This window comes from Nilaparvata lugens, chromosome 7, assembly GCF_014356525.2.
Source record: "Nilaparvata lugens isolate BPH chromosome 7, ASM1435652v1, whole genome shotgun sequence".
Taxonomy (NCBI): domain Eukaryota; kingdom Metazoa; phylum Arthropoda; class Insecta; order Hemiptera; family Delphacidae; genus Nilaparvata; species Nilaparvata lugens.
This window is the reverse complement of record NC_052510.1, coordinates 63,562,685-63,581,809: the sequence shown is the minus strand read 5'-3', so window position 1 is coordinate 63,581,809 and position 19,125 is coordinate 63,562,685. Positions and strand designations below refer to the sequence as shown.

Sequence of the window (19,125 nt, the reverse complement as noted above, 5' to 3'; positions counted from 1 at the left end):
AGGTTTGTAGCATTTTCAACGGCTCTTCACCACTATCAGTCAGTTAAAGTATTCTACAAGGTCACCAGCTCATCTTGTTCTTTGTTTGGGGTGTCTAACACCCCAAAGTGTCTTTTACGTAGGACTTTTATCAAATACTTTTATTACAAAGATTCACTTGTATTGATCACTACGAATGTGGTATGGGATGATGGATCAGAGTGGGATATATGCTTTGATTCACTACAACTTGAGGCTTCAAAACAATAAAATGAAGAGACGAGAGTTTTTGATGAAGTTGTCATTGGTAATGATCAAGCCATTCTTTGAATTATAACCTGGTTACAATCTGGTTTATAACCAGATTAGGAGTTACAAAACTTAGGTGGAACATACGTACTTCTAAAATTAGTATAAATTCGACTGAGTAATTGTCAATATTGTAGAACCGTTCCATAATTGAATAAAAACACAAATCAATTGTCAATTTCATAACGGAAATACGGTTTCAACGATGATCCCATCGACAAATATTTCAATTCCGTCAATTTCAATTAAACACTTTTTTATTTAGTACACGACCAAGTTTTCGTGACCACTCGTGTAAAACTTGACAACAGGATTGGGTTTATTTATTCAATTAGTATAAATATTGATAAGCAGTGCTTTACTTTCGATTTCTGTATACACTTGGAACAAAAATGAAGTGTGTTGATGAATTATGGGCTAAGTACTTGTTTCTCTCTATATTTTTCAAAGAAACATGCAAAATTAAATTGGGGTGCTCAACACCCCAGTGTGTCTACTGTGTTAGCATGAAGTAAGCGTGTCTCTGTAGGGCTATAAGAGAACAGAGGAGGATATTTGGGAAAGAGAAAGAAAGAAAATGAATGGAGGAGAGAGAGAGAGGGATAGAGAAAGAGAGGAGAGAGAGAGTTGGAAAGAACGAAGAAGAGTAAAAAATGTTTTTCTCTGAACAAGAATCTACTTCAAAGTTCAGAGATTGAAGATCTTTCTTCACTGCCTTCATTATAACGAAGACATCATTATATTAATACCATTGAAATGTTTTTCAGATTTAATTTATAATTATTAATCAATCAATTATGATTCAGAATCTATAAAATTCAATTCACTTCAATCTCAAAAAATTTACTTTCTCGATGAGAAAAACTTGAAAGTGGGGTAATAGAGAAATGATTATAAGAAAATATCCCATGGTATAGGGCTTTTTGTTCCAAATTCCACTGTTAACTCAAGCCGATAGTCCTAGTGGTTCTTTTTCGTGAAGCTATGTGACGCTTGCAGTCTCTCCTACTGTGCCATTCTTAAGGTGCGTACAGATATACGCGTCGCGAACATAAGCAATTCACTCTTAATCAGCTGATGCCAAGCTTTTCATATCTATATCTTACCGTTTCTGTAAACATATAGATATAATCAGCTGATTAGAAGTGAATTGCTTATGTTCGCAGCGCGTATATCTGTACGCACCTTTACACTCTCATCCAACAAATCAGTCAGTAATAATAGACAGTAATCAGCTCGAGTTAACTAAGAATTTTGCTTGAAATATGGATCATAACCGACCTTTACCATGGGATATCTTCTCATACTGTGCGGTACTACACTCTCACTCCAACAACTCAGTAATAATAGACAGTAGTCGACAGTAATCGGCTTGAGTTGACGAAAAATCGGCTCAAATTTGAAACATGTACAACCTATACCATGGGACATCTTCTTATTTTATCTTTTATCTATTATAGAGTGTGCAAACTATGATACTTATTTGTATTTATAGTATAATACTTTTATAAATTGCATATAATAATTCGTACTAACTCTCCAGGGAGAAATCTGAGAGATTATAGGTAGAAATGTATTTATATTATAATTATTATATAATTGCCTATATTAGTACTAACTCTCGTAAGAGATTACAGGTATCAATGATCTTAATAAGTACACAATAAAAACAATATTTTATTTCTGTAACAAAATTTTCCAAATTAAAAATATTTACAGAAGAATTCTTCAACAAAAAACATCATGACATTTTAATTAATATTAAACCTGTATGAAAATCGTAACTTGATTGGCAAGCATTTATCTACAGACAAGTTTTACATTCTATTTACATACATTAACATTATGTTATCACTATTTACATCATTACTAAAATAAACTAGACTAGTTTTATAAATAACAATTATTGCATTATTCCGTTATACACTATTGAATTTTGACAGATATCCATCAACAATTCGATATCTAGGCATTTAATGGAAACTGATTCATAGTTCACCAACATACATAATATGTGTATGTTGAATGTAATCCAACATTATGTTGAATAATGTAATTCAATATTATATTTATCTAGAAATAAGTACATTCTTATTACTGAATAAGTTTCAAATTCCAACGTCATCTTGAATGAAATTTGAAGGTTTTCTAAAGGTATTCATGAATTTCATTAATGTTGGTTTGGTTGTGGGACATCTAGTGTCCCTCTGAATGAGATACATGAGATTTTGTTACTCACTTTAAATTTTGTTCTTTTACTTTTAAATTAGCATTGTCTTTCATCACTGTACACTTAAACCATAGCAACAACCCTGTTGTCTGTGCTTAAACATAGTAACAACCTTCTTTATTCAAAAGTTTGACAGATTTATTATGCGACACAAAAGTCACAAAACTTTTTTTTCCTAACAATAATTCACATTGTTGAAAATTATTCTATGTGAAAACTCTATCAAATTTTGAAATTTCCACATCAATTCTTAATGAAATATCCCTATTTTATCCACTTTACTGGAAAACAATTTCAATGATCACTCGTGAATTAAGCTATGTGAGAAAATCTAGATTTCTCACTCTAGATCAAGATGGAAGTCCAACATTTCTAATAATCTCCGACTTTTGAGAAGTCTAGAAGGAAGTTTTTTCTTTCGTCACTGAAAAAAAGCTTGATAAAGTTTGATTGGGATTGAATGTTGTCATGAGAACCAATCAGAGAAGAATTTTCTGAAAAGAAGTTTTATCTGATTGGTTATCGTGACATTTAATCACAATTAAACTGATTAAATGTCACGAGAACCAATCAGAGAAGAAGTTTTATCTGATTGGTTATCGTGACATTTAATCAGAGTTGAACTTTATCAGGCTTTTGTGCAACAGGGGTCATAAGTTTTTTATGAATTATTCTTTTGTCTGTTAACACAACCGGTGTAAACTAACCAGAGTTTACCTCCTTGGGCTGTTGATAAACCAGTCGTTAACAAACCAGAGTTTAAGTCCATCGCATATTAACAAACCCATCGTTAACAAGGCAAGGTTCACCTCATCCCCTGTCAACAAACCCAGGATTCACTAACTGGAGTTTACCTCCTCCTTCTGTTAACAAAACCGGCGTTCTTGAGCACCGAGTAAATTTTCTGGCGGGGAATCTTCTCAGCCTCTCTGTCGGTGACGTGCATCTCCTCGTTAGTGAACCAGCTCTCCTTAGCTAGAGCCTCGGCGATCCTCGGGTTCTTATAGAAGGGGTTCAGAAGGTTAGCTGGCAACTGAGCTTCCCTCTCTGCATTCAGGACAACGGCCCTGTGGGAGTAGTCGCGTCTCAGGGGCGCGCCCAGGGGGCCACCAGCCGAGGGGGCGGCGTCGAAAAAGGCTGCGCCCGGGGCGGGCTGCAGGGGTGGCGGTTGGATGGCGAACGACAGTGACTGAGGTTGAGCCAGCTGGTGGCCGAAGAATTGTGCTGATGTCAGCTGGAAGGCGAGAGCAAAAAGTGGGAGCACGGCTGAGGATATCATGGTGGCTGTAACAGACAAAAATACAACAATATTAGTTAGTTATATGGAAGTTGGTGAGTGATAATGAATCATTGATAACACAGATGACAAAAACAATGGTTTTATAATTTTCTTCATTTAAAGAAAATATAGTTTTCTTCACTCTATGGTGATAGCATCATTTGAATTTTGAATGGAACAATGAATTATCCTTCAACAGTATTGAGTTACACATGACCTTCGTTGACCGAGCAAAGTGAGTTTTATAATTTCCTTCATTTAAAGAAAATATAGTTTTCTTTACTCTATGGTGATAGCATCATTTGAATTTTGAATGGAACAATAAATTATTCTTCAACAGTATTGAATTACACATGACCTTCGTTGACCGAGCAAAGTCAGTTTTATAATAATTTTCTTCATATTTAAGGAAAATATAGTTTTCTTTATTCTATGGTGATAGCATCATTTGAATTTTGAATGGAACAATGAATTATTCTTCAACAGTATTGAGCTACACATGACCTTTGTTGACCGAGCAAAGTGAGATCTAAAGCCGTGTCCACACAAACAAACAACAGTTTGGGCAAATTTTATTATGTTTGACAAACAATGTTTGCCCGTGGCCAGTCACTACCTCCGTAAACATGTTTACGGAGGTAGTGGGCCAGTGTGGACGCGGCACCAAACAAAATATTAATTTCTAAGTGAGGAGAACAGTTTTATGTTTTACAGCTGTCAACACTGAAAATGTTTGGAAAAACAGTAATTTTTTGTTTGACAAACAATGATAGATTGTCTGAACTTTTTTAAATGTTTGTTCCTGAACTCCTCAACAAAAATGTTTGCCGAACATTTGCTCAGTGTATACACGGCTTAAGATTCAAGTCGATGGTTTTGCATTTCTCTTTATGTATATGTATGTATTTATGCTGCATTATTATGCTGCATATATTATATTATTGCATTATATATATGCATTATGCATTATATTAGGCATTATATATATTATTATGCTGCTGTATTTGTGCTGCATTTGCGGCGAAACGCGGCATTAGATTTTCATAAAATTCAACAGGAATGTTCCTTTTTCAATTACGCGTCGATGCGTATGGTATGGTTTTCTGAAATGTCTCATTTCAGGGATGAAAACTGCTGAAATTTCTCATTTCAAGGATGATATTATGGAAGAAAAAGGAGTTTTCGTTATACTCCAATATAATTCTGTAAAAATCAGACTACAGAGTTATTCGTAGTGAATCAGCTGTCGAGTAAATTATTAATTGCATGCAATGACGTAAACATAGTATTTTCTCTCGACCTCTCTCTGCTTTCAACTTGGGCTGACCTGTTGCTAGTATGTCTTATAGAAAATAGCTTATGGTGATAGATGTTTACTGAAATAGTTTTAAGATTTTTTAAGTATCAATAAATCTGTGGGTTTTTTGACAATTTCTTAGTCTTTTTCATTCAATAGTTTTAAGATTCATGACAGATCTTTCAAACATATCATTCAATGTGAACAGGTCTTATTTATTTCAACAACAACACAATCCATTCAACAAAATTCAGTATTGTTGTTTATACCTACAATTTTGTCAACAATGGCTTGTATTTGCTCCAATTTCATTCACAATAAACTGTGGTGGGTGTACCGTGATACAGTAGTAATGAAACGTATTGTATGTAAATGTACTGGAATTTATTATTGTACTGTTTATTTCTTATTCGACAAAAGAGACCACATTCTATGAAGGACCTTGAAAGCTATATTATGGACTGAGTAACAATATTATTGTATCATCATATTATATGAATTCAAATATGTTCATTTAATATTCATTATTCTCCATTCTTTATTCTTTATTGATTCATAGAATGAGAACATGATAGGGAGAGAAAATACTTAAACAACTGAAAAAATATTGAAAAAATAAGGTAACCTTGTACTATTCCTCTCTCAAATTTAGATAATGTTACACATAGTCCGAAAATGTTTATCTAATTTTCATATTATCTTCATTCAGATATGTTTTGTCCAAAAATCACCCATGAATAAAACAGAACCCATCAAAATGTGTAGGTAGAGTTTCAGGGTAGAATTCGGCATAAAAACGCAATAATATCAATGAAACTGTAATAATTTTGTGAAATACGACATAAAAGTGGAGTAAATATCAATGAAACTGCAATAATTGGGTGGAATACGACATAAAACCGAGGTAAATATCAATTCAACTGTCACTGATCTCTTTATTTGCTGTAACGATCTCGTGAACACTGGAAAAATTCTGTTCAGATACCTAAATGTTGTTTTGAATAACCTATTGTCCGAATAGCTTGTTAGCTGTCTCATTCATTGTTCCAATATCCTTGTTCTATAATTTGAACGCTTTTTGCAAATCTTTCTTGTGTGAATTCTGGTGATAGAAGCATTATTATCCTTGAATATGGTGTAATAGTGGGTCATGATATTCAGATTTATATTTCGGAATTATCGAATTTCAATAGCATCTCTAGTTTTTACTTTCTTTTGGGAAAATTCCTGGATTTAGACAGAGGCGAATAGTTGCTCCATTATTCTGTTTTCTCATTTGATTGGATTTGGAGATAATGTTATCCTAATTCTCTACGAATGCGATCGAAGTTGATAACAATACTCCAAATATAGAAGAAAGATAAGAATATGATTTTATTTTGTTATTTGACACATAACCTCCAGCTACTTTGGACTGTTGTAAAAATTAGAATTGGAACCGTTTTGGGCGTAACATTTTTTTTCAGCTTTTAAAACTATTCATTATTGTCTGGATTAATTCACAATTAATAGCATTTATTTTAAATATACTTACCATTGTTTGAATAAAAAATATTCCATTTTAAATTATTAGCTTAAGATCTAGAAACAGTTACGGTAAGTCTCTACTCCTACTGGCGAACAAGTGTTTCACTTATGCCAGTAGTTCTTCACCTCCAGCCGTATTTTACAGATACATGATATAGATATTTAGAATAATAATTATTGTTTTTTTTTCTGATTGTCACATCTTTGTAAAGTTTTTTGTGTTTTGGTGAAATAAATTGAATTGAATTGAATTGAATTGAATTGAAATAAATCTAATCTAATTCTACAGTATCCTCAATCTTGAATCGGTACAGTATCTGATATCTTACATCCATGAACCCAGTTCTATTTTCTCAGTATTCTTCCATCCTTATCCAGTACCCTGGATCTGTCATCTGTTATCTCACTCCACCATCCCAGGAAGGAGAGATCAAAACCTTGCTCGGGGCAAGTTGTGGAAGCCAGTTTTCAGAATATCGCATGCCGCCGACTGACCGGCAAACAAACCACTTTCACATACCTGTTTCGTGACCGCTCTTCCTATACTAACATTCACTTTCAACTGGCAGTATCAACGTTATGCATTGATATATGATGTCATTACAGACATTGATGTTATTCACAAGGCATACTGACTGTTCGAAGAAAAATTCTCACTGTAAACAAATTCCTGAGAAATAATTTGTGTTCTCGGAGTTGGTTACTAAGAAATTAGTCACCAGTTTTTTATTGATACATTTTTTATCGAAGAATGATCAGGGCCAAACTTTAGTAGTTTGCCTAGATTCTTGGTTTACTAGAAGCGTGTTTGAGATGTTTTTTTGAGGATATTTTATTTTATTTATTTATTCATACAATAACTACATCATTAGAATGATAGGGAGAGAAGAAATGAGGTAACCTTGTGCTATTCCTCTCCCAGATTTGGATAAGGTTACACATAGTCCGAAAAAGGTTTATTCTTGTAGTTTATTCATTTACGTTAACCAATGCAAAAATCAAATACATGATTAGAAAAGGACCAACAGACCTAGCCCAAAACTGTTCCCTTTCCGAATTTTGATAGTAGTAAGCCAATGTCTAAAAGGTAGGTTATGTCGTAACTTCACAAAATTTTCAGTCCTTAATCATTTTTACCTCTTCTTCTTCTGTCATTCTCATATGCTACTTCTCCCACTTTTTCTTCTTCTCATGTCTTTTTTTGTTGTTGATGTCATTCTCCATCATCTTAGTAGACTCTTCATTGAATCTTCAGTAGTTGAAAAATATTGGGCAATGAAACGAATCCAAGACGAATCGTCTGTTCTCTCCAAACTGCTCTCATAATAATTTTCATTTCACAATTTTCCAGAATACCCCTGGCTGTGGCCGCCCATAAAACAGATGTGGGGCAACAAGCAGACCCCCCTAGACCTCTACACGTTTCTGCACGAGTGCATGGTGGGCGCCAAATTCAACTCATCTCATCCAGGTCTCTGGGCAGCTATGAGTCCGATATAGGTAAAATCTTGTAGTTGTTCACTCAACAAAATTTTCACTCCTTAATTCACAGAGCTTGAATGCTATGAATATTATGATTGTATTACGAGGTAATAAAGATAATTCTATTTCAATATACCTTCTGATAGTAGTCTAATTTGAAATAAATAAATACTCAACAAAATTTTCACTCCTTAATTCACAGAGCTTGAATGCTATGAATATTATGATTGTATTACGAGGTAATAAAGATAATTCTATTTCAATATACCTTCTGATAGTAGTCTAATTTGAAATAAATAAATACTCAACAAAATTTTCACTCCTTAATTCACAGAGCTTGAATGCTATGAATATTATGATTGTATTACGAGGTAATAAAGATAATTCTATTTCAATATACCTTCTAATGGAAGTCCTTCTAGATGCCTTCTAGAGTCGTTCATTGAAAAACGTAGACTCTAGAATCTATAAACGTAGAATCTGGACTATATTTAGAAACATTCTATTAATTCTCAAGCTATGAAAGGATGGACAATCATCACTACAATTACTACCCACGCACAAGCCTAAGAGCTTATGAGGGCATCACCATCAGTATTATTATTGACCGAACGAGGTTAGGTCTAAGATTCAAGTCGACGGTTTGGCATTTCTCTTAATGTTTGAATGTTTAAATGTTTTTATGTCGCGCATTTACGGCATAATAGATTTTCATGAAATTTGACAGGAATGTTCCTTTTTTAATTGCGCGTCGACGTATATTCAACTATAGAAATTTAGGCTTTTAGAAATTTTGCATTTCAAGGATAATATGAAAGGAAAAAGGAGCCTCCTTCATACGCCAATATTAGAGTAAAAATCAGACTATATAATTATTCATCATAAATGAGCTGACAAGTGATTACACAAATGTGTGGAGAAGCCAGTCTATTGCTGTATTTCCATAAGGTCTATAGTTTCAATCAGGTACTTGTGGATGAGAATACTGCGTGAGGTCTACTGGTCACAGAACTACTAGTTATTATTACATCGCTATATATATATATATCAGTATTATCACCACATCACTCAGTGGACATCACTGGAGAATCTATAAACCATACTAATTGAGGAAGACTATTAAATATCACGTTCATCTTGAAATGGTGTCTTCAGAAGTTGTTTCATCTTAGAACATGTTTGATAACCTTCTTCAAATGTGTGCAATCAAGCTATTTGGAGCGGAATTGATTTTTCACTTTCCTCCATCAAGTTTTTTCAAGTTTTCAAGTTTAAATGAGGTTCTATTAGAAGTGCATTCTGTGGGTTTTTTACAATAATTAAACATTTGGAAAGATTAGAACCCATCAGTCAGTTTTATAATTTACTGGAGATCATTTATCTCATCATACTACTTATTCAATCTATTAATAGAACATCTATTTCGAAATTAATCACGAAAACATTAAACTAGACTGAATCTGTTAGACGGTAAATTGACTTGAGCCTTTTTTCTAACCGTATTGAGTCAGAAAAAGTCATCTGTAATTGGGCTTGCATAATACTCCAGTTACCTACATACCTTTCAACTTTTTTCAACTTGTTTATCGAGTTTTGAATTAGGTGAATTACGTCGAGCCCGTTTTTCCTCATTGAACTGCAATTACTATCATTATTAATTTACGCAAATGTAATGATGAATAGTTTGAAGTACAGGTGATCTAGTTTTGGATTGTTCATGCATTTTCAATGCTATTAATAGATTAAAGTATAGCAGTTACTAATCTTCTAGCTGAGGATGAAGCCTATTGAGAGGTCCATATTATAATGGCGGTGGAGAAAGATGGGAGAACAGCGTTGTTCTCCTTCTTCTTCTTCTTCTTCTTCTTCTTCTTCTTCTTCTTCTCTTCTTCTTCTTCTTCTTCTTCTTCTTCTTCTTCTTCTCTTCTTTTTCTTCTCTTCTTCTTTTCTTCTTCTTCTTCTTCTTCTTCTTCTTCTTCTTCTTCTTCTTCTTCTTCTTCTTCTTCTTCTTCTTCTTCTTCTCTTCTTCTTCTTTTTTCTCTTTTCTTCTTCTTCTTCTTCTTCTTCTCTTCTTCTTTTTCTTCTTCTTCTTCTTCTTCTTCTTCTTCTTCTTATTCTTCTTCTTTCTTCTTTTTTTTCTTCTTCTTCTTCTTTAGTTAGTTGGCAGTGGAGTAAGATAGAATAACAGTGTTGCCGATTCTCTGCCTTGTCACTGCCTTCTACATAGGATAGCTGATACCGGAATATCTGATGGAATATGTAATCCTCATTCTTGTTCAAAATAATCAGTTATATTTCATTCCTCAAGAAAATAGTATATTCTTCAATGGTTGAATGATTAATTATTTTCATAATATTGAGATTGTATATTCAGTTATTAAATATATTTCTTCAGGGTTGAAAAACGATTTGGCAACGATTTATAGCTAGAGATGGATAGTGTCATCTGCTTTGTCGAATGATCGACAAGGATAGCAACACCAATGCTAATCAAATACTGCCATTATAACGTGGACCTCACTATAGTTTTGTATTGCTACTTAGATTTATAATATGCAATTTCAATACATTAATTTGAAATATAATAGGATAGAGGTTATACTTCTGTTCTACCTGAGGATGAAGCCTGAATGAACTTGTGCGAGAGTGATGAGAGAAAAAATGTTAATCACCTTGTAGGGTGGACTGATAGTTTATGTGGTTTCCGGACCACTTTGGAATTGATTTAGAAACTTGTGTCATTTGGTGGAGCTGGTATTTACGGGATCACCAAGTGCATGTCTCTCATCTAATGGTTGAGTGGTATAGTGGACATTAATGTCCAAACTTCGCCACGTCATCAAATGAAAAGTCATTCCATTCCAATATGAGTGATAAGATGTGATAATAGTCAACCACTTCCAGGATTTTATCAATGGTATTAGAGATACGAAGGCCTCTCAAATACGAAGTGATTGAGTGTCTTCTAAACACTTAAATCTTGCTTGAAATTGCTATTTAATTTAAAAGATATAGGAAGGAGATATGTATCAGATTTACCATGAACGATATTCAGGTCGATATTCAGCTCTTTAAGATGCATTTTCGTCTGTGCGTGAACTTCCGCAGTCGATGACGACAAGCATTGTTGACATTCATATTGTCCAAATTTCAAGTCTGCTAAAACAGCTGATCAAATAACTTTTCATTATTTCTGCTTATTATTCAAGAATCAAAACATTTCTAATAGTATTAACATATTGCCATTTGAAAATATAAAGAAGTATAAACTCAACCTCCCCGATTAGAGCATAATTGAACATGATGAGAAATTATTTGATCAGCTGTTTTAGAACACTTCAAATTTGGACAATATTGATGTCAACAATGCTTGTCGTTGTCGACTGCGTAAGTTTACGCACAAACAAAAATGCACCTTTAACTTACTGTACAAATCACAATCTCCAATCTCAAACACAAGCACCGGCTACCTATTTTCGCTACAGTAGGCCTAAAATTCACTACAGTTTAGCATTAATCGAACGTGAAGCATAGAATTCTCTTCAAACGGTTAGCATCCGTTCAATGTAAAGCATTGATTCCAAACTGACCATTCAATGAACGTGACCACAGCCCCGGGCCACCATAGACACACTTAGTATTCATTCCATTTAGAAGAACTGAGTGTGATGTAAATTACCTGTTTGCTTGCAGCTGGATTATTCACTTCCGTGTAAACGAAGACAAAGCGGTCGTTTACTCCTTCAGAGAGAGAGACGATGACGTAATCAATTCCAATTCAGATCACACTAACACACGTTACGCTATACTAGAGACACTTTTACTTTATCAAATACTTTGCTGGAATCTACTACCTCCGTGAAGCAAGTCTATCTATATGGCACTGGAACAGTCTTGTTACGAAGTTGAAATAAAGGAGAGTTCACACTGTGGATTTTTCAAAGTGAAGTGATTCAGATGTTTCAAACGGAGTTGGAAGAAAGTTTACACTGCAGATACTTCAAAGTAAATTGAAGGTAGTGAAGTAATTTAGATGTTTCAAAGTTGAAAGAAAGTTCACACTGTTTCTAAGAAGATTTAATTGTCAAACCTAAGGTTTTGTCCACTTTTATGTAAGCTATTAAACAGTTTCAAAGTGTACAGTATAGACAAGTTATCACACACGGTAGGTACGTTTCAGCGGAAAAGTTGAGAAGTATTGAGCGAGTCCTGTGCTAAAGTGTACTTTTTATACCGGCCTGCCACAGAGCCTGACCTTACAAAGTACATTTCTAACCTTGCTAATCGAGTCAAGGTCAGACGAGGCTTGTAGTGCAGGGGCCTATCACATTTATATCGTTAATAGACACACACCTGAGTCAGGATTGTAATTATGTGGATCAGGATGTCGTTAGAGGGTGTGGGTGTAGAAGAGGAAGTTTACAGGAAATAGAATTTTTAAAGATTAGATCAGTTTTATCGAGAAATTCAACGTGAATGAGGGTGGGCCTACTATGAATTAGATAGATAATTAGATAGATACCTTTATTTCGTTTTTGAGCTATTTTTCACGACACCACAGTCAAGTTTTTTGAATAAAATTTATTAAAACTATAGTGAGGTCCACGTTATAATGGCAGTGGAGAAAGATAGGAAATCAACGTTGCCGGTTCCTCTGTCTTGTCATTGCCTTCTATAAACGATAGCTGATACAGGTTTATTGAGGTAATATTAACTGTTCATTCTCGTTTAAAATAATAAACTACATAATTATATTCTATTGAGCAAGAGATTATATTTTTCAATAATTTCAGAATGAATTTTTTAATGATTAGGATGAAATATTTTGCTAATTAATTAATCATTCTACTATTACTGATATTAACTGTTCATTATTGTTTAAAATAATCGGGTAAATGAAAGGAGACGGGGCCGCCGAAAGCAATGGATGAACAGGTAGAAGTTCTAGTGACCCTTCAGTGGTCGCCTATTGTTATTAAATTTCGACTTTTTCGTGTTCTATTGTTAAGGATTCCACTCCAAGGAATAAATTGGTGGCCCAGTCTGGTTACTTAAAGGTACTTTCAGCTGTAAACCAGTGGTAGCCTACATTGATTGGATAAACACACACATTACTCTCGGTTATAAGTACAAATTTACTCAAACTAAGAAAGTATTATTTTTTATAATGATTTTTTAAGAAGACTTGTGCCACGAACACACGCTGTACGCTTCCCATAAGCTGATGCTATAATTATCATACTATACATTATATTGAATTATTTGATAATATTATATTCATACAAATAAATAATATAATACACATATAATCAGCTGATGAATAGCGCATGTGGTGTGTAACCACAAATTGTATGTAACTCAGGTTAGGCTGTATTCAGCTTGTGAGCAAGTTGAGTTTCATCGAAATGAACCATTAGAAATAATTGAATAACAAGTATTCGAACACTGATCTAGATTCAATTATAAAGTGAGAATACAAGTAAAAGGTAAGGTGGAAAGTAATAGATGAGTCCCTACCAGCTAAAACTGCCTTCAAGAAAGCAGACGGGGCCACTCCGGCCACTAATAAGGATTCAGAGGACAATAGAGTGTGATAGTCGAGAGTTAGAGGATGAATCTTTTTGGAACAATAGCCCAGTGTACAGGTAGCGCGGCCCCATCTCCTTTCTTCAACCCAAATAATCAATTATATTTTATTCGTCAAGATATGATATTTTTCAATGATTGAATAATTAGTTAACATAATTAAGATTAAATATTTTGTTTGATTGATTCAATGTTAAAAAACGATCTGACAACGTTACAGAGCTAAATAGGATAGCGCCATCTGCTTTGTCGAATGATTGACAAGTATATCATCACCAATGTCAATCAAACACTGCCATTATAACGTGGACCTCACTATAATCTCTTCACTATAATGGAACCTACTGAGAATAAAAACAATAGTAATTTTAATGTCAATGACTGGCAGACTTTTTCACACTGCACTTCGTGGGTCAAGGACGAAAAAACTACTCAAATTATAATCTTCTAGGATGACTCAGGATATTTACAGGAGCTATTCCTTCTTCCGCTATTACATCGCAATTGTTTTAAATTGTTTATCTCCTACTAAGGAAGATTCTTCATGAGAATGATTACAAATTGACAATTTATTCTTTTTTCCACTGTAATCTCGAGGTATTTGTCAATCTACTGCACTTGAGGTAATCATTTTGGGCGTGTAATTTGGTTTGTAAACTGTCAAAAAGCATTGACACAGATAAGAAGCATCAAACTTGTTGTTTTTCTATAGTGATATCCACGTTATAATGGCAGTGAAGAAAGATAGGAGAACACCGTTGCCGATCTTCTGTCTTGTTATTATTATTATTATTGTCATTTGTTAAGTGAAGCCACAAATCTGAGCAGAGCTCAAGTGGCATGTCACATGTCATGAACAGTTTTCTATGCAAAGTATATGCATCTGTATCAAATCAAAGTGTAAAGGCATTGCAACATTCCTCCATTGTATAGGGACACGCTTCCACAAGTACATTAGTAAGTAAAGACAAGAATAGCCTATGACTACCAAATAACCATATTCTTTCAGGTAGACAATTGAAGAGCTTGAGTCCCGAATAATATGGTCCTTTTTCCAAAAGTGTCAGTCTGTGAGCCGGGTACTGATTAACTAATACCAATTTGTTGACTAACTGTTCATTCTCGTTTAAAATAGAAAATTATATTTTATCAAGCAAGAAATCATATTTTTCAATGATTTTATAATGAATGTTCATAATCAAGATTAAATATTTTGTTGATTAATTTATAATTTCTACAATCTACTGTTTTTATTTAATAATAAATATAATGATCATTGCCATCTTTTTCGTGGCCTGTCTGTCTATGTTCTTTTTGCCTACCGGTTTATACTAGAAAATTCTGTGAGGAAGCCTATCAGCTGACATTCGTTCCACATGCTCTTTCCATTGCTGACGATAAGATGCAACTCTCTCATTCAGGCAGAAGATATTCAGCTTTTCCCCTATATCCTCATTCGTGATGTGATCTCTTCTGTCACAGCCCTTAGTTCTGCGAAGAAATCTCATCTCAGCTGCCTGCACTTTACTCTCAAGTGGCTCCTCTTTCCTCTATTATTTTATTGATTACTATCATCGAATTCAAGAATGAATGAGATTTCATGAGCTTATTCAATACAAAAACATAGTGAATTATTATAACAAGTTAAGAGATAGTACAAAAGTATTTTTCATTGTAATTGTGAGAGGAATTATTGCAAAATCATCAGTAGTGTCTGCAAATCTGTAAACTTTCACTGACCCGTAGGCGAATACGTATAGTGGGGTCCACGTTATAATGGCAGTGGAGAAAGATAGGAGAACAACGCTCATCATCTATCTTGACAATGCCTTCTATAGACGGTAGCTGATACAGGTCTATTGATGTAATATTAACTGTTCATTCTAGTTTAAAATAATAAATTATATTTTATTAAGCAAGAATTTTATTTTTCAATAATTTCATGATGGATTTTTATAATTAAGATGAAATATTTTGTTAATCAATTATTAATTCTACATTGCTAAAAGACGAACTGGCAACAAAGCAAAGCGAGAAAGAGATAGCGATATCCGCTTTGTTGAATGATAGACAAGGATAGCAATACTATTGCTAATCAAACACTACCATTATAACGTGGACCTCATTATAGTAATGAGTTTTCTGTATCTCAAATGATTCATCTGTAGTCTATGTCATGCTGTTTTTTACTATTCTCCACCTTTGTTTAAAATTTCTTCTTCTGTTTCCTCATTCATATTTGATTGCATTTCTTGTCATATTTAACTATGTAAATTCATTAGGAAATTATTGAAAAATATAATTTCTCGCTTAATAAAATATAATTGATCATTTTAAACGAGAATGAACCGTTAATATTACATCAATAAACCTGCATCAGCTATTGTCTATAGAAGGCATTGACAAGACAGAGGATCGTTTTTCTCCTATCTTTCTCCACTGCCATTATCACGTGGACCTCACTAAGGCAATTCTCATGCTAGAAAATACTTCTTCCAACGCTATGAGAATCCAAATTCAAATGCTAGTTAATTCACAACAACTTAGGGTTCTAGTTTAATAATTATTTGTCAAAATTTGTTAAAATCTCAGTTTGCAATTACACTGGCGTGAGCGTGACTTGAAACAGTGACATACAAATTTATGTCACAATAATTTCTTGAAAGTATTGGTGACATTTATTTCTATCCTATCAATGAAAAGTGAGCTATATTTACTTTTCGAACGAGGCAAGGTCATGTGAAAGCTCTTTAGAGTGCTCCCACGGTATCAGCCTTCGTTGAATTGATTTTATTGGCTCGTTAATGTTCTTTTTCGTGCTAATTGATTTTCGACGCGTCGATCTTATTAGAACCAATGCCCTCTTGAATAAATCTCAGCCCTGGTTGGTGACCTTTGAGAGAAGGTAGGCCTTTCTTCTGTGCTAGAATTTTGTCAGGTAGAAATGTTGTGTTCTCTTGATTTTCAACATGTTTAGTGGATGTGATAAAATGTTTTTCATGCATGAATATCAAGTCTTGTTTTCAAATCATATACAGTCATGTTTTTAATCATGCTTGGCTTGAACTTTATTTTTAATCATGCATCGGCTTGAACTCAACGTATCGTTGAAACGTTTCAAGGCTTTTGGGTTGAGGCACTCCATAGCAGTTATCATTTTGATTTGGACAGTATAATATAAATTGGAAATGGGACAGTTTTGGGCATGGGCCTGTTGTGCCTTTCCTCATGTTAAGTATTGTACACAATGTAATAAATAAATAAATATCAGGCATTAATGATGAAAAACTATTGAGAAATCACCATTGAAATCGGGGAAATTTGAAGTTGTGGACCTGAAAATCCAAAACGATGAGTCAAATAGGTTAAACTGTGCGTGATCCAATTCAATCTAATCAAGTAACTTGTATTTGAATTTTTGAAACTGAAATGTGAAAACTTTCAACTAATCTGAACGCTTTTGCAGAGAATAGACTCTTCCTTTGATTCAGACTGTTGTCTTTTCTGATTCCAATCTAGTATTCTCAATTTAAGTAGGCTCAGTCAACCAGTGAAACAAGAATTACAAAAAAAATATTGTCAGAATTTCGACTGAGTCATTGTCAATATTGTAGAACCGTTCCATAATTAAATAAAAACACAAATATTTTGTCAAATTCTTCACTGTTTCATTTAGTACACGACCGGTGTGATCACAAAACCTTGGTCGTGTACTAAATAAAACAGTGTAGAATTTGACAATATATTTGTGTTTTTATTCAATTATTGTCAGAATTTGTTATAGACATCAATGCTTCCATATTCAACGAATTCTGTCTGACTTGAAAGAAGAAAGAGTAGCTCACTGAAGTTAGATCCACTTGAATATGTCAGGATTTCTCATTATTAACATTATCGCTCTCCATATTCAACATATGCTGCCAGATTGTTAGAGAGTGCATCAAGTACCCACATTATGTAAGCTAAGTGCAACATAAGAATGCTTGGTGCGGCTTTTAGTATGTTTTGCTCGGTGCGGCATTTAGAGTGTTTTCTTGGTGCGATGAGGTTTCAAAGGACGCAAAGGACATGACCGTATCCTGTTCAAGGACACTCTAATACTTTCGACAGTCAAGTTTGTTGTCAAATGTTCAATTAGGCGAATGAGGTCAATGGGGTTGCTGGTTTGAATATCAAGCACCTGGATTGACACCTGTGGAGTACGTGAAAGTGTGCAGTGTACTCTGTTTATTGGATTAAATTGAGCCACATGAACTTATAGGTCACCCATATAAAAAAGGACTTTCCTAGAATTTAGTATTTGTTTCAATTGATTCTGTTAATTACATAACTATTTACTAACATAATGCCTATTTAGAGACAATATCATTGTTATAAATTTAAGTGGTACCATCTTAAAAAGGCCATCTTTCTTTTTCATCTAAAAAACTTTCATTTGATCTACCCTCCAACACCAAACAACAAAACCATATCGTGAGTAGAAGTGGGTTACTATAAACCCAAAGAATGCTTTCTTATCTGGAAACGTGCTTGAGTGTAATTTCATGTTGTAGTAAGTTCAAGAGTTGCAAAATATTTTCTTCTCTTAGGTTAAATAGTTGGACTCAAGGTTTGAGCAGTCAATTCTTAAGGTGCGTACAGATATACGCGCCGGGAACATGAGCAATTCAATTTTAATCAGCTGACTATATCTGTATTTTTACAGAAACGGTAAGATACAGATATAAAAAGCTTGGCATCAGCTGAATAAAAAGTGAATATAAAAAAGATAGTAAATTGCTCATGTTCGCGGCGCGTAAATCTGTACGCACCTTTAAAAATCCTGGGTTGTTTGTTTATTCAATGAAGCATTTATCTAAAATGAAGTAACTATTGTGAATATTAAGGCTGATGTACACGGTGCCAGTCGGCTTGCCAGTTGAGGTAGCCAGTTACTGGATGCCAACAACTGGCACTGTGTGAAAGGCAACAGTCACCTGACTTGTTCCAGTAGCTGGCAACGTGTAAACAGGGTAACTGCTTAAAGCTGGCATGCTTGCCAGTGTCAATATCCAAACTGGCATCGTGTAAATCAGCCTTCATGTGTGACTGATAGCAAAGACTCAGACAAACGCAAGTTTAAATAAACAACTTGTTTATTTTTTAGTCTATGGTGAAATCTTAACCTAACTCTTTATTCGAAACTTTTTTTGATCAAAATTTGGAAAGAAGAAAGTTTTGGGCTGTGCCTGTTGTCTTCTACTGTGATATTGTAATAATTATTTGTGATGTCAATGAAATAAATATTACTCTTTCTATTCACAGGGTGATTCTTAATTATTATGGTAAAATAATTCAATACGTGATAGTAGAAGAAAAATAAGAAAAAAAAAGTTCTTATAAAAATATATCCATAAACGCTTCATAGCGAGCTATACAGAGTGAAAGATTTCGCCC

General features: G+C 34.0%; 1 protein-coding gene across 2 annotated transcripts in view; it reads right to left on the bottom strand.

Annotated features, from left to right (window-relative positions):
* Nucleotides 1-1,945: 1,945 nt before the first annotated feature.
* Nucleotides 1,946-19,125, bottom strand: part of LOC111064436 — a 25,555-nt gene continuing 8,375 nt past the window's right edge. The window contains exons 1-2 of one of the 2 annotated variants that reach the window (XM_039433379.1): nucleotides 11,783-12,302; nucleotides 1,946-3,802 (exon numbers count right to left, since the gene is read on the bottom strand). In XM_039433379.1, the coding sequence (XP_039289313.1) occupies nucleotides 3,369-3,797 (429 nt within the window). In that variant the 5' untranslated portion in view covers nucleotides 3,798-3,802; nucleotides 11,783-12,302 and the 3' untranslated portion in view covers nucleotides 1,946-3,368. Of the gene's footprint in view, nucleotides 3,803-11,782; nucleotides 12,303-19,125 lie in introns of those variants that run through there. The other variant, XM_039433378.1, reaches the window with a different exon arrangement.